We start from the raw sequence: 15,861 nt of genomic DNA, 5'->3' as shown, positions 1-15,861 counted from the left end.
AATCATTGAAATAATTAATGAGGAAGCAGCTCAGCAGAGTATCTTTGGGACAATCGGGAGTATTTACTTGTAAATACTGACAGCTGCTGTAGACCTGTGGATTTAATTGTGAAGATTTGTATAATCTTACTATACATACTTTACACTGTGTCCTGGGAAATGCACAACTGAAAATAAAAATCACCAGTGAATGGCTTTAACGTAAAAGGTTACTGAGACAATATCAATTCTCAGAAAACATTCCGGGTATCACAGGAACGTTGAAGGCAGCAAGATGAACAGCTGCACTACAATAGTAAGACACAAAAGTTTATTTGTGCGTAAAAAAGAATGATATGAATGGAATTTGAGCAGGTCCTTCAGGGCTTCTTTCTGGCTTCAAGACAACCCACAATGGTACTATTCAAAAACTGAGCTCATTTAGAAATATTTTTATAATTTCAAAAAGAACAGCTATAGTACCTGTAGCTCTCTAGGATACAAGAACCACCCAAATCCCCTTCTCAACCCACGTTCCCCTCAGCTTCTGCTACAGAGATGCACCTGTGTCCTAGGAGACCTCCTGACCAACACAGCCCACAGCATATAAGGGATGATGGGCAGGAAGCAGCTTGTGGGTTTCTCTGCTGATGAAGAAGTCAGGATAGGATGGTTCTAGAAGCTTGCAGGTAGATGAGTTTCACAGAGACTAGCTATTTGGAAGAATAATGCCTGGTTTTTGGTATGTTGTTGTGTCTTTCTAAGTAGGCTTTGTTCTTGGTAACTGAACTAGAAACACTGAGAATAAGAAATGTGCAGAGGAGTTAGATTTGAAGTTCAGTAGAAGGAATGTCCACCTAAAGATTGTGTCTTATCAAAAGACATATTATGGCAGCTTATGACTTTAAAACGTCTTAAGTAAAATGTTGGTTTTTTTCTATCAAACAACACTTGGTGGATGCCTAGAAAACAAGTACCAATGAAATGACAATTGCACTAACTAGTATTTCTGTAGCTGGAGATATACAAACATCTTTTTTTTTTTTTTTAGCCTTGTAACTACTAAGAGAAAGGAGTATTTGTGAATTGGAGCCCTGAATCCATTTATCCTCAAGTATAGGACTAAGGCCTCCTTAGGTACAAATAAACACCAACTTTGAATAGAAATGCACCATATAGATATATTAGAATCTAGGTGGGTAATTCCTTAAAAGCAATGTTATGTTAAAAAGTGACTTTATAACTGAGTAATTTGACTGGGTAAGCTCTTTTACACTTTTTTGTATATGGTGATATGAAGCTACTGACTGGTTAGGGTCAAAATATATAATCATCCCAATCAACTACATCTATTCCATTAGAATAGTATTTATCTAATTATTTTCTTCAACTTTAGTTGATGCTCACAGAATCACCTCAACTGTTACCTACAAAAGACAGCACTGACTGGAGATGCTTTAAACTAGTGGTGGGAGGGGAGTCCATGTGCATACTACTACAGCTTCAAGTCTGAAATGCCGTAGTGGTTGCTGATAATTCTTGATTATGTGGCAGCACTGTGCAATCAAGTTGAACTGTCTGTTTGGATCAGCCAGTCTGACTCTGGTGGTCACACTGGATGATCATAATGGTATCTCCCATGAAATGTTTAGTCTTAACAAAATTCAGGTATTTATTTCCTAACAGTATTGCTAAAACTTTCCCTTACTGCAAAAATTTGTATATATTTTGTGTTTCTCCAGCTTGATCTCAGTACAAGAATGGAACAGGAATTCTGGATGCTTCTAAGGTGGGTTGAGGAAAGTTCATTAAGATAAAAGTAACTGAACATAGACATTGTGTTATGGGTTTGTTCTTGTAGTGTTCTTTATAAAAAAAAAAATTGGTAGAAGTGTCTTTACTAGACTTTAATTTGTGTTGTATTGCTTATATTCATTTGACATAATCAAAACACTGATGTTTCTAAGCACCTGAAATGCTGTTGGTTGCAATGAAATCTGTCTACCTACTGACTGCAGGGGGCTTTGTGTCCAGGATGAGGCTCGCATCTGCCAGCTGCTAGCACGGCAGGAGAGAGGGCAGAAGCAATGCACCATTGCGGCATGCAGAAATATATCTCTGCAAGATCAGCAGCCTGTAGAAAGCCCTTACAATTCCATTTCAATTGCATATTCCTGCACAAATAGGAGTATAGCTTAAGAGATTTTTGTCCTTTCTGACTGCTGAGGCTGTAGTCTACCTGGATATGTTCGAGCCCTGACTCTAAAAATGACCACCCTGCTTTTGCAGTACGAGTTCAAAGCTCTTGGCAGTTACCTACAGCTGCATGTTTCTTAAATGAGGGAACATTCTATAAATCAAGGGGAAATGGATACTTAAGTGTTCAGAGACCACAATTACCATTATATGGGAAGATCCAATGCCCTGTGGATCAAGTATGATCTGAGTATTTAATGGTTATGGGGTTTGGGCTCTCCTTTACTAGCTCCAACCACAAGAATCATAAATGGGGAAGACTGCTTGCAGCAGGTTTTCAGTCTGGCTGAAAGAAAACGGCTAAATGAGAAACAAAATTTTGACCTCAGATCAGAGTAGGTTTAAAAACCTTACTGTTAGCTTTTAATACATATGCTAGGAAAGTATTTTGTTTAAAATTATGGTTTGAAGTAGATAAAAGCTGTTATTAAAACCTGACCTGTGGCCATTGCTGCTGAAAGAGGATCTTCAAAAATTAGCATCTGATAATTGTATTTTAACTTTACTTTGGGGTAGATCCTCTTGTGGTAGAGACAGGGTCAACAGCTGGCTCTTAAATGCTTGGAATTAAAAAAAAAAAAAATCTAATAATATTAACAATTCTATTGTTTTCATTTTTAGTCAGTATGGTTGATCCTGTGAAATGTTTAGTAATTTTACTTCCTAGCAAAGACAGCATGCTTGGCACCTTGTGGGATGGTTTTTATGAGTTAGACACAACTGTAAAAATGATCGAGTCAGATTCTGACCCCCTCTTAAATAAGAGCAACATATAATAAAAAAAAAAAGCAACATTTTAAGAAGACAAATCTGAGAACAAGATATATGCAATATGCACAGAGCAGAAGGGCTTCAAGTGCTTGTTCTAAGCAATCTCCTCAGTGGAGATGGATCCTTGTTTTCCTTCCCCTTTCTTGACACAGCCTTTGCTATGTCATCCTACTTATAAGATACCCAACTGCTGTTCTTGCAGCTGCTTTCTTTACAAGCAGTTTGTGTGATTTACTGGCCACACTGTGAAAAGTAATTTGCTTTTGTCCTCTGCCTCGTCCCCAGATGGTTCAGTGACACCGTGCATTACAAATGAGGAGCTGGTTTGATGTTCATCTGACTCCCAGCCTTTGAAGTTTGTCACTTCCCAAATAACTTATTTCAGCAGTTGTGGAAAGTTTATCTGGTGATTTAGAATATTCTTAGGATATATTTTCTCTTCACGATAACTTTGTCCCCATTACCAACACAATGAAAACCATGTACTTCTCAATGTGTGTGGTAAACTCCTTGAAGGAGTGTCTGCTAGTAAGTGCTAAAGTCTAATAAAACTAAGAAGTTTTTTCCATGAGGTATAAACAGACTTTGAATCTCTCATCTCTAGGCCATCTTTAATACAGTATTACTAACAGTAAATACTCAAAAACTCACATACCCTATTCGAGTGGATTTTAAGCTACTTTATAAAGACAGATATAAAGAGTGAGGAGGAGGAGGTGATAATACATACTTGAGTATGTAATTGTGTGTGAATTAAAAGACAAGTTCCCCTTCCTCCCATCCCCAAACACTTACTCATCCAAGTGTCTCATACTGTAAGCTCCTTGGAAAAGAAAATGTCTCTGTTTTGTTTCATCTTGTGCTGAATAGTATATAAATAGTTAGTGCAGTTTCTAACAGATGTGCCATTGGATTTGACAAACTGCATTGTGAATCAGCAGCAGAATCAAGGACAGAATCTACGTCTGTCCCCTAGATAAACATGCTGAACTGCTGCTCTACTTTTACCTCCATGTATCTGCTACCAATGCCATAAAATGCCATATTACTTAACAGTAAGTTTACATACATAGTTTTATTATAGTGAGACATCTTCATAGGGAGGGATTTCTGGCACAGGCAAAAGTAGTCTCTGTTCTAACTGTTTTCTATGTAAATACTTGTTCTTGACTTGGAGTCTTGGTTATTTTAAACCATCTTATAGCTGGCTGAGCCAGCTGTGTGGCAGTGCTAAATCTTGGCACACAAATGATCAGCATAGCTACTCAGTACTGGAAGCATTAAATGTACTTTGAACTTTCCAGTGAACCACTGAAACCTTTTCAGTGCTGTGTTACCAGGTAGATAAAAATCTCTGTGACAATGACACTACACAAAGGAAACAATGTGGCTGTTACAGTCTGAAGCAAATGATGCCTTTTGGCAGATGAAAGCCAAAACTACAGCAAACTGAGAAGTGTTCTCTGGGCTGTTGCTGTTTACAGTTTTATCTCCAGAGAAGTAACACAACAGTGAGGTTGCACGTTATTGAGTAACCTTTCTGGTGTGTGCACTTACCTGCTCGAACCCCTTCATAGAAGTCATGGCCTCTCTGAAAGACAAAGAAATAAGCTATAACAAGATAAATTCTATGTATCCCATCTTCCCTATGCCACTTCTGCCAGAAAGGCAAGTACTCAGGATCCTGTTAAATCCCACTTGCACTGTTCTCACCTAGTCGTACTTTCTCTTTCTTTATTAAAGAGTTACATATGTTCTTGCTTAAATGCAGCCACAACTCTTAAAATCAGCCTCTCACTCTGCAGTTAATCAGCCAACTTTCATGCAGTGCAAGCCCTCTCTGTGTTACATCTCATGGATTTTCCTAAGGAGTTTTCTATGATGAGGGGTAAGGTGTATAGAACAGGATGGGAAATTCTTCAGAGAGAAGCCCAACTTTGTGAGTCTTGTATGTATTCTGCATACTTGGAACACTTTGCTGTTAAAAAGAATCCTGGAAACATCCAGTTATTTTTGATAAAGGCTAAACTTAACATTTAAATCCTTAAAGGTGCTTTACTAGTAATAGAGTAGCAATACTGCTTTCAGGAAAGATATGGTAAAGATGCTATCAGGCACTACAACGTATCAGAATTAGATACACCACATTCTCACATGCATTTTTATTTAAAGCATTTACTTTAATTATAATGGTTTATTTAATCGGATCTATCAAAATCTTATTTTAAAATGTGACAAAACTAATAAGGATTTCATTGGGAAGCTGAGATTTGTTCAGATAATCCAGTTAGCAACTCTGTTTTGCTGAAAGGATGACTTACATCACGTGTTGTCAAAGTACTCAGCCCTTACTACAGACAGTACTAAAGTCTCTTGCTTTCTTCAACAAATTTATCGCTATCCTAAAGGCAGTGATACACAAGTGGTCCTATCTTAATGACAGAAACTGAGAACTAAACAACTTATATAGAAGACTTTTACAAGAACTCCAGATTCTTAAAATTTATGATCCAAATACAAAACTTTCTGTGCTGTAACATTATCATGGTTCTCTTGGCAACAGCCTTGTAACATTCCCATCTGACGATTATTAATATTGTCTACATTGAGTTGCATAAGAAGACATGGAACTGGAAAAAAAGAAAGTGACAGCCTGACAAATGCACAAAGAAGATACTGAACATAAAAACCTATGAACTGTGAGCCCTTGACATAATCTATGTAAAACAGTCTCTGACAGACTTGCCCCCACCCTGGCTGGAAAGAGACACAGGGTACTCTTACCATGCACGCTTGGCTCAGCCTGTATTCCATCGTGAGCACATCTTGTAAGCTCATGGAAGCTCCTTCTCTGAGCTGTCTGAGAGTCATCTTTAAGGATGTAGGTGACATCTTATTAATGGTCTGGAAAAGACATTAACAATTATTCTTGTTCTCTTCAATTTAGACATATTCGTAAATCCTTGTTTTGCATTTCCAAGTTAGTAAGCGATGGCACTCTTCTCCCTGAGCTCATCCCTGTGATGCCTAGTCCTCCTGCTCCCTCCCACCGTGTTGTCATACCGAATAAATTCACCTGCATACACTCTTACCAACAAGATCCCTGGGAAGCAGGCCATCACTTGTGGAAAGCCTACAACTCTTACAGTCACATAATTTCTGATCAAATTACTGCTAGCCAGAGAATCTAATGCAGCTCGAAAGCCAGTTCCTAAAAGATTCTTTTGAGAAGTGGAGGCGAGTGTTACAAGCAATTATATTCTATTTTGGAATATAATATATATATATACACACACACAGTCTGAATTGCTCTGCGATATTACTGGTATTGTAGCAATTTAATTTTATTTGATAGAATAGAATAGCAAGGTAATACCATCAAGGTTAGCCGCAAACTTGAAGTATTTGCTTTACAATCATCTGCAAAGACCAGACAATGTAACAAGAAGAACATCTTAGGGATTTAAAAGATATCTGGGATCTTGTCTGGGATCAACAGATACCGCAGTAATTCAGACCTACATAGCTTTATGACAGGAAGCCTGGAGGTCTTGCCTTCCCTCTTCTGGTAGAGCTACAGGCTATAAATATTGTGCCACAGACAGGGTCTGTTTAAGGCATACAAACAAATGCTGTAAATCTGGCTCTCATGACTATCCTTCAATTAACAGCATGCCAGTAAACAGTAGGGGGAGGTGGGGAGAAGGACAAAAACCTAGTTAAGAAAACAGAACTGAGCTTTAAACCTTTCAGGTTTGTGGAGGAAAGAAGTTAAATCTCATAGTTGCGGATCTTTGTTTTATTGCTCTCAACAAGGCTCCTTTCCCTGTAAACCCAACTAAAAGCTCTTTATTATTCACAGTACAATAGGCATTTCCTGTTAATTAGGACATTTTTACCACTCTACTGAGAAGTGGCAGATGGTAAGATTTGCCTCTTTATATGATTTTCAGTGCAGATATTAGACTCCTTACCCAAAGACCGAAATGGCAGGTTTCCAGTCATCAACATTAACATTTTTTCTGGCTCCCAATTACTCTTCATCCCTCTCCAGACACCAGCTGATACAGCAGTGACCCATTTTGCCCAGTTAAGCTGGAAAACATACAATTGCTATACAAGCAGGAGGCTGTGCAGTCGTGACTTAAGCATTGGTTCTGTCATTCCACTTGATGCACGCTGACCGTTTCACTTGAGAAAGACTTTAGCTTAGAAAGAACCAATGCCTCCCTTACTGGGAACAATTCTTCCCTTACTAGGTTTTTTTAACCTTGAAGTGGACCATTTCTCCTTTGCTTTGCTTCACGTTCTGTTGTCTGGATTGGAAAATCTTTGCTCAGACCAGGCTAAATGGTGTGCACAGTGCAACTCAATGGTTCCCCAGGTGAAATGGTAATGCTTTCTGGGCAAAGAAAGCTCTGAAAAGGGGAAGATCTGAAAACAGCACTTAACTCGTCTTGTGCACCCAGCAGCTGCCTTATCTTGGCATATCAATGAGGCTGAAGGAGGCACTGTTATAAATCAAGCTGAAGGAAGAGGAACAAGGGAAGAAAATGGGTAGGTGTGATGCAGAAAAATGAGTCACCAGTGCATCTATAAATAAATCCTCTGTACAAAGAGGAGGAGGGAATTGGTACTTGGGAACAAGCCTGAAAAGGAGATAGGATAGGCTAAGTGGGAAGAGGAGTACTAAAATGCAAAGGATTAGCTGGGCTCAAAATTTGATGTGAATCGTTAAAATTCAGTTTGAAAATGGCTTAACAAATTTACATTCTCCTTATTCATGCAGTCCATTTTAGTATCAAATAGGTGAAAGCCTGCCAAGCAGGCATATCTAGAAAGTAAAAACGCAGAAGTAGTGTAGACTGGAGAGAACAGGACACCTAGGATAGCATGGTTCACAGTATACTTGGATATAGCAGGACTAACAGTGCCATTTTATTAATGCTAAAAGGTATCTCTACACCCAAGGTGGGGAGGTGCTGATGTGTACCTCCAAACTAGGAGATGTTGTACTACGTTGCATTAACCTTTCGGTTAGGGCCCGTTCAATAAGCTTAGGGATATGTGTCATAACAAATATACAGCAAGGAAAAAAAAAAAGAATAAACATTCCTGCAACTAAATCGTTTATAGTCTCTAATTACTTAATGTTTGAATGTGCTGTTGTTCCTGTGCCTGGACACTAAAGTGAAACCTTGGTTTCTCAAAGCGACAGGAAACTATCATCCTATCCTATAGGTACTGTGATACTACTGATACGGAAAATGACTTGCTTCACACAGGTCATCAAACTGCTATCAGGGATAACATCTGATAACCTCAGACTGCTGTGGTTCTGCCAGGTGATCCCTGCTGAGCAATGTAGCCAGCCACTGCTTTGTAGGTGCTATAAAATGTTCAGCCACCAGGGTGCAAGCTTCCATTCGTCCTCCAGCTACAATTAAAGTTAATTACTATTCTGCTTCCCTAGTAAAACAAAACCTCCAGTTTAATTGGCAAACATTTAGTGGTGAAACTAGATTTACACTTGAAATTTTTTTTTTTAACATAAATCCATTTTCCTTCTGTGAAATATTCACAAAATGAAAAGAATAAATTAAGGATTTAGTCCTACAAGCATTTCTTGCTTAGTACAGAATATGTGCTGTTAGAAACTTGTCTGAGATTAACGTACACGTTCACACTAATAAGCCTTGTACTTGCTAGAAAATAATTTCTAACAAATTTCTGCAAAGACAGAAGCAGTTTATTAACACAGTCTGATTTCTTGTACAGAACAAAAAATACACAATTGTTCAGGAATAACACTCATTTACCAATCATAGGAAAGAAAGTCTGCTATGAAGTCCTATTAAATACACAAAATAAGAATCGAAGCAACAAAAGATCCATGTTTTGGTTGAGGAATTTAAAAAAATATACAATTGTAATTTTTAAGTAGATGATAAATTTAAGTACTAAATTAAAACTATGACAGAAATGTACTCTGGGAATCACAAGGAACAACATTTATTTTTTTAATAGGGAAGATGTGAGTTATGAGGCTGAAGATGGAGCAAGCAAGTGTTGCAGGTTTGGGTACTTGGAGCAAATTTGGTAAAACAAAGAGTCCAGTTAACAAATTTCAGTAACAAAGTATTTCCAGAATCCTTGCATCTGTTGTAGTAAAACTGTATTTCAAATAGACGAACCAACCTTTAGAGCCTGTATGCTATTTAGCACATCTCCACCAGGTCTGATGATATTTTGAAGTTTTAAGATTGTATGACATTATGTTAGGACAAGCTATATGTAAATTATCCTTGATTGTTTTCAACCTCCATCAAAACTACTCAAAATGGTATCCCTGTAAAATTATGCTAAACTTCGTAATGTCTGGAAATAAAATACTAGGTTGTAATTCAATACTATAAAGAGCCCTCAAAAGTAACTGGTATTAGCATGCTATCAAACTGTCTCACAGACCTTAATATAACTACTTTTCCCTGCTATCTGTAACACAGGGGAAAAAGTAAAGATCTGAATCATACAGCCTATATATAACTTGGGGAGAAAAACATGATGTTAGTCTGTGGTAGAGTTCAGTTTTCCAAACACGTAAAATGATTATCCTGAGACCAGCTTGTTTGACTGCTTTAATTAATGGAACTTGAATACGAGTGGAAAAATATTAGCCTCCTCTTTCTTTCAATTTTGCTTTTGTAGTACATATTGCAAAGTACTAGGCGTACTAGTTGGCATGAAGATGATTTGAAAATTTTCCTTCTCAGAACTGTTTGAGAGTTCCAGAGACAAGATGATAGGTCTTTAATTAAAAAGTATAAATAAAATTGTATGTGTTACCCTGAGTAATTATTCAATAATATTATGAAACTTACTGTTCCATCCTGAAAGTAGCAGGGACAGGACACCTAACGTCAGTGATACTACGTCACAGTTATATATGCCTTAAGCTCAATGAAAGTCTGTAGATGATAGTTCTGTTTTGTTTTACTACAAGAGCAGGATTCTGTAAGATGTAACCAAAGTTTAAGCAAAGCTTTTGCTGGAGAAATGATTGTGTACCATCAAATTGTAAGTACTATTTGAATAGTAATTAAAAAGACAAACTTCTACAATGCACCTGAATACAGGTACTTCAAAGGAGAAGGGGAAAATATAAAGACTTCATATAAATGAGATGCTTCTCGCTTTTGTGGCTGGAGTATGCAGGAAGCTTGTAGCATTACTGTACACTTTTAGAGTAGGGACTACAACCAACACTCAGATGCATTAAATAAGATAAAAAATACTTTGATAAATTGCTTGCTATTTACCCAAATGAGATAACTGAAATGAAAGAAAACAAACAACATTGTTCTGTCACTGTTTTATTCCAACCTCTGCCAATAAAATGAGAAGCTATAAAAGGAACCTTTGTCACCATCAACCCCTGACTGTGGGGGGGGGGGAAAGGGAAAGGGCATCTGTTTTTTACTAGATTGCACTAGACAACATATAATGACATTTGCTTTGCGGTTTCACAGAGGAATATTCTTCTCAGAGTAGAAATGCTTGCAATCCCATATGACTGCATGTGAGAACTTGAGGATTGCATCTACTGGTGTTATGCAGTTTTATTTACATTAATAAGGTGATTATAGACTGTCCCAAGATGAGAAAGTACAGAATCAGGCTTAATCTCTAACAAAAATAACACAAAGGCATTACCTCTAGCTGCTTAATGGCAAAAGCAGAACCATCTTCCTTTAAATTTTTAACAATTTCTTCCATGCTATTTGCTGAAAAAAGACTAAAAGAAAAAAAAAAAACCACACATTAACTGCCTTGCTGCTTCAGCCTTCCTCTTCCCTATGAAATGCTAGTAACTGCAAAATTAGAAACAGAGCTTAACCAGGTGATTTGGCTTTTCTTAGCAGTGTTCCCTGTCATTCAATTTTAAGTAACTCAGTTGACAGCATCCCCTCTTCCTTTACAGACCTCTAGTGTTTTAATACACCTCACGTTAGTTCTGATATTTATCTAAAAACCTTAATTACTACCATCAGTCCTTTTTTTTTTATATTTTTATGATGCATCACATTTTCAACTATCAGCTCCGCTCTACTGGTTTGGTGCCAACACCATTCATCTTCAACACCTTTCAGCATCCCTGCCCATGGCAGGGTGCTGGAACTAGATAACCTTTAAGGTCCCTTCCAACCCAAGCCCTTCTATGATTCCATGATCTCCACATTTAGTTGCTATTGTCCTTCCTCAAGATTTCTAGCTTCTTATTGCTCTCCCTTATTTCTGCTTTCTTTTCTGATACAAAGAAGTCCCAAACAACCATAGGAATAACCTTGTTCCAATGAACATGAATGTGCTGTGTAACGTGTCCTTTCCAGATGAAAAATTACTCACCGTATCCAATATTCTATAAAAAATATTTATTTTCATGTGCCATAGGGCAGTTGTTTAAAAGAATGGTATACAAATCAGGCAACTATGCTCAAAAGTATTTAATATACTGAAGACTGAAATATTTAATGAGCTTCACAAGGCACCCCAAAAACAAATGTTTAAATGACTAACTTCTCCATCACCTTATCTTTGGAACATTGATACTGCTACTGGATTTAACTTGAAGTTTTCTGTCCAAAGGAATAAAAAAAAAAAGAAAGATTCATGAATACCTGTTAATCTTCTCCATATGTTCATCAAGTACAAACTCCTTTTCTTGATCAATTTTGCTCTATTTAAAAAGCAAATGCATATTTTACTTGGTTATTTTAGACTGTCTGAAAAAGCCTACCAGTACTGAAAAATTTCAGTGACTTGTTACAGAAATATCATAAATGAACATTTAATGTTCATAAGATGTTTTTAATTAATTAGTTTTACAATATGCATAATGAACCTCTCGCTTCATCTTGTGAATGTTAAAGGTGTCATCTCATACAGTGTTTGCTCTGAGCTAGAACATATGCGCATTTGACAGTGGTTATATTGTATGCAAGTAATCACAATTATTCTATCAATACATTTCTATCAAATATACTAGGAAAGCCAGTGTAGATAAATATCCTCAAAAACCTGAGAATGTAGCAGACAGGAAAATGAGATGTTTGGTTTCCTTAAATGTATACAGATACATATATATGCATGTGTAAAAAAAGAAAAAAAAAAAGGTGTATGGTAATGGTGTACCTTTCTTCTTTCAGTGATTTTACACAATTTTAGACAATTAAAAGGTTGGAAAGACCTGACGAATTTATGTGGAAAGGTTGTCAAATGTTTTAGATCTTCTGGCACTAAGGGGCTTGGGACATAGGCATATGTTTCAACAGCAGCAGCTGAAGCTGAGAAAGAGGCTCCCTGTCAATTCAGCTCTGATCACTAAAAATATGCAGCCTCCTTTTCCATTAAATGTCATCTTGTAAAGCAGCATACTACAACATATAATTAATTCTATTTCATAGCTTTCTATTTGTCGAAGTATTTAGTGCCACTATTTGCCATTAACTTATCCAATGTATTTTTTAGTTAATCTTTATTTATGAACTTAGTAATTCTAGAGCAGAAATAGCAAGAGTAGCACTGCTCATTTTAAATCCAAACAAATGGGCAATAATGCTCAGGGTTACTGATTTCAGTGAACCCCAGTGTGGCTCCAGAAGTTCCCTTTCTTTTGAAATAAAATTACAACACACATCAATACAGCTGAAATAGCCGCTAAAAAATCCACTGTAAAGCCAAAACCTTTTATTTTCATGCCCATTGTTATGTGGGGCTAACACAAATGCTAAACACATGTTATCAGTACAGTTAAATTCACCTCCAAAATCTACGGGTTTGTCCACTGGGGAGAACAGCATCTTTTTCCCCAGGAAAGTATTGCTTTGAAGACCTCATATGCTTTCATTAGAACCTATCTGCACTCTGCTAATATGGACCCTATAGATAAGTGCTGTGCTTATTTATAGTCTTCTAATTATCTCAAGGTTACAAATTTGCAAAATATTTGAGAAATTAATGGAACAACGTAAGCCCTTAAATTCAGACTTTGAACCTTGCCTGCAGATGGTATGCATCACAATAATGCTAAAGTTCACATCAAATGCATAAAGTTAGCATAATTCTTCAGGTCAATAAAGAAAAAGGGGATTGAAAGATAACATCCACTTCAAAGTGAGCAGCCTAGTATCGAATAACTGGCACTGTAACTTTTGCAGCCTCTGGAGCACAATTATGGTTCTTTCCCTTTCATTTGTGTTTGTCCGAAACCCTGGATTTCAGGATAACTCCCTAGACTGCAGTTGCCATCAAGTACCACTCTCATTCTGCTAATGGCTATGTATTTTGCCTTCTGTAAAGCATGCTAGAAATCAGAGAGTAACAGGAAAAATTAAACAGCAGTGTATTTTCTGCATCATCATGCTACCAGCTGGGAACCTGTATAGAAAAAACAGAAGGAAAGAAGTTGCTGACCACAACAGGAATTAAAAGTAAAGAAAGACTTTTAAATTTCAACTTTGACTGTAGGCATTAGCGCTATGAAGTAATATTTTATAGAGTGCAAGGAGTGTGAAAACCCATTATTTTATAACCATAAAACAAACAATCAGCAACATGAAAAAATAATTTGTATTTACATACACTTAACTAACATTTCTGCTTGATTTCTGTAGTTACTCACATTACCTTCACGTGGTAAGAGTTCAGTAATTCTGCAATATTTTCTTTTGAAGCAGATTTCAATGCTATCAGGTCTTTCTCTAAGTCAGGTAGCTATTGAAAATAAGATTTAATTAAAAGTAAGTAAAGGAAAATGTACTTATTGAATCATTACTGCTAATAGTACTTTATAGTATAAATGCATTTATGTATACATGCATTAACCATACACATAGAGCTAAAAAAGAAACAAACAACGTTTTGACCAGGTGTTGAAGAAGTACCAAGCAAGCAATACAAGGAGCTGGAGTTCACTTTTCAGAAGTGTTGAACCATCTGGATTTAAGTGTGTCTGCAGTGATCAGCAAAAAACTGCTTCCTGAGCAGACCCCTAGTGCATTGCTGCAGCTGAAGCAGGTAAAGCCAGACTTTCTGAGGGGAAAGAGCAGGAGCCTGGCAACCATGCTCTGCTCAAAATAGTATCTGCTAGCCTGCATATCCAACCCGTTCCAACGGTGCAGTCACAATGACAGTCATGAATCTTTTCATAGCGAAAGAGCCAGTTGCTGTTTCTCCTTCACTTATATTCTCTTAAAGTACAGGAACGTTATGACTCTGATTTTATTGAATATGCTAATTCTTACATTTTCTCACAGCTGCTGTAAGAAACAAATAGGATATCTATTAAGGAGACTTATAAAGAACACATTAGTTGGCTGTTACCTAAATTAGAGACTCGTGGTTGTATAAATAACCACTCATTTCAGACACTGTTCTCTAAATTGTACCCAGAAAGCAAACTACAGAAGTGGTGAAGGCAGTAAGAGAGGATGAAGACAGAGCATACCATTTTTCAAGCAACTTCTATTATGCTCAGCAAATCATGCCCTTAAACAGCAGCACCGTGACGACAGCAACATTTGCTCCCTCTCCCAAGCAAAGCTGTCACTAGCTGGCAAGTGTTATAAGGACAGCTTGAGCGTACCTGACAGCTCCCGTTCACAGGGCAGGGCCAGCTAAGACAACTGCACCTCTGCATACACTCAAGTTGCTAAATGTATGCTGGTGGGCTCAACCACTCAAACTTGTCATTGCAGTGCCAGGATGAGCCCGTGCTAGCTCTGGTTAGCAGTTTACCTTTTCAGATTCTACAAAATGTGTAGCGATGCCCGCTTTTAGCACATCTCTTCCTTTCAGCCTAAATCCTGTTAGTGCGAGGTAATAGCCAATCTTTCCTGAAAGTCTTGGCAAGAAATATCCTCCACCGACATCAGGAAAAAGGCCTGTAACAAACAAAACAAAACAAAACAAAAGAAAGTGAGGGGAGAAGAACTTGTCCCAGCCATGCATGTAACTCTGTTATTTCTGCTTGTCTCACTTCCATCTCCCTGACTTGGGCGTGGCTTTCTTGCCCCAGTTTCTCTTTGACTTGGTTTGACATTCCTCTGTCATCTAAACGCTTGCTAAAAGCAAACTCTTGAGCACCTTCCAAATTGTATTCTTTCCACTGGCACGTAATTTACAAACATATACCAGACTACAGTCTTCATCCGATTTGCCTACAAATTGAGAAATTCTTAGATGCCTGAAGAATCGAGTGCTCTCTCAGCAAACAACTGACAAGGAATTATAGAATCATTTGTGCAAACTCAGACTGGAAACTGCTTTTTCTGTGGAATCTTCTATTATGATAAAAATCTTAAACTGATGAAGTACCTCTTGTATAGAAAGCCTGACCAAATTTTGGGGCTAACAGTTCATTAATGGATCAACAATATTTCCAGCGCTTCCTGAAAGCAGAGGCACTATATGCTGTCCTAATGCCTGGTCCTTTGACAGGACTATGACTAACCTGCAATTTAGCAATTTAAAAGGTTATAAAACTTTCCAGTGTAGTGACTGTCTTACTTTTTTTTACTCCACAGAGTACGGTAATTAAAAAAAAAATGTGAATAAAATATAAAACTTTTAATAAAAGATATAATTGAAAAATATATAGCTTTTATCAAAGCGTATGGAAAAAGTTTTTTTCCCACAGGAAAGCTTAAATATTTTAAATTGTCACTTTGTCAATATCTACCTTTTTCTGTTACATACATTAATCACCCACAAAATAAATTCAAACACCTGTTGTAACTTCTAGTATACTTAAACTTAAGAAAACTTAAGCTTAGCTGTCTCAGTCTCAGAAATCAA

At 37.2% G+C, this 15,861-nt stretch overlaps 1 protein-coding gene across 2 annotated transcripts in view; it reads right to left on the bottom strand.

The window, feature by feature from the left end:
- HIBCH (3-hydroxyisobutyryl-CoA hydrolase) overlaps window positions 1-15,861 on the bottom strand; it is a 44,828-nt gene that overhangs the window by 2,826 nt on the left and 26,141 nt on the right. For both annotated transcript variants that reach the window (XM_080598846.1, XM_080598847.1), the window contains 6 exons: window positions 14,803-14,948; window positions 13,693-13,779; window positions 11,685-11,743; window positions 10,720-10,801; window positions 5,791-5,910; window positions 4,564-4,597 (listed from right to left, as the gene is read on the bottom strand). In XM_080598846.1, the coding sequence (XP_080454972.1) occupies window positions 4,564-4,597; window positions 5,791-5,910; window positions 10,720-10,801; window positions 11,685-11,743; window positions 13,693-13,779; window positions 14,803-14,948 (528 nt within the window). The remainder of the gene's footprint in view (window positions 1-4,563; window positions 4,598-5,790; window positions 5,911-10,719; window positions 10,802-11,684; window positions 11,744-13,692; window positions 13,780-14,802; window positions 14,949-15,861) is intronic.

Source organism: Anser brachyrhynchus (genome assembly GCF_964034855.1).
Source record: "Anser brachyrhynchus genome assembly, chromosome: 7".
NCBI classification, from domain to species: Eukaryota; Metazoa; Chordata; class Aves; order Anseriformes; family Anatidae; genus Anser; species Anser brachyrhynchus.
Note: the sequence above shows the minus strand (reverse complement) of the source record. Positions and strands in the feature narration are given on the sequence as shown.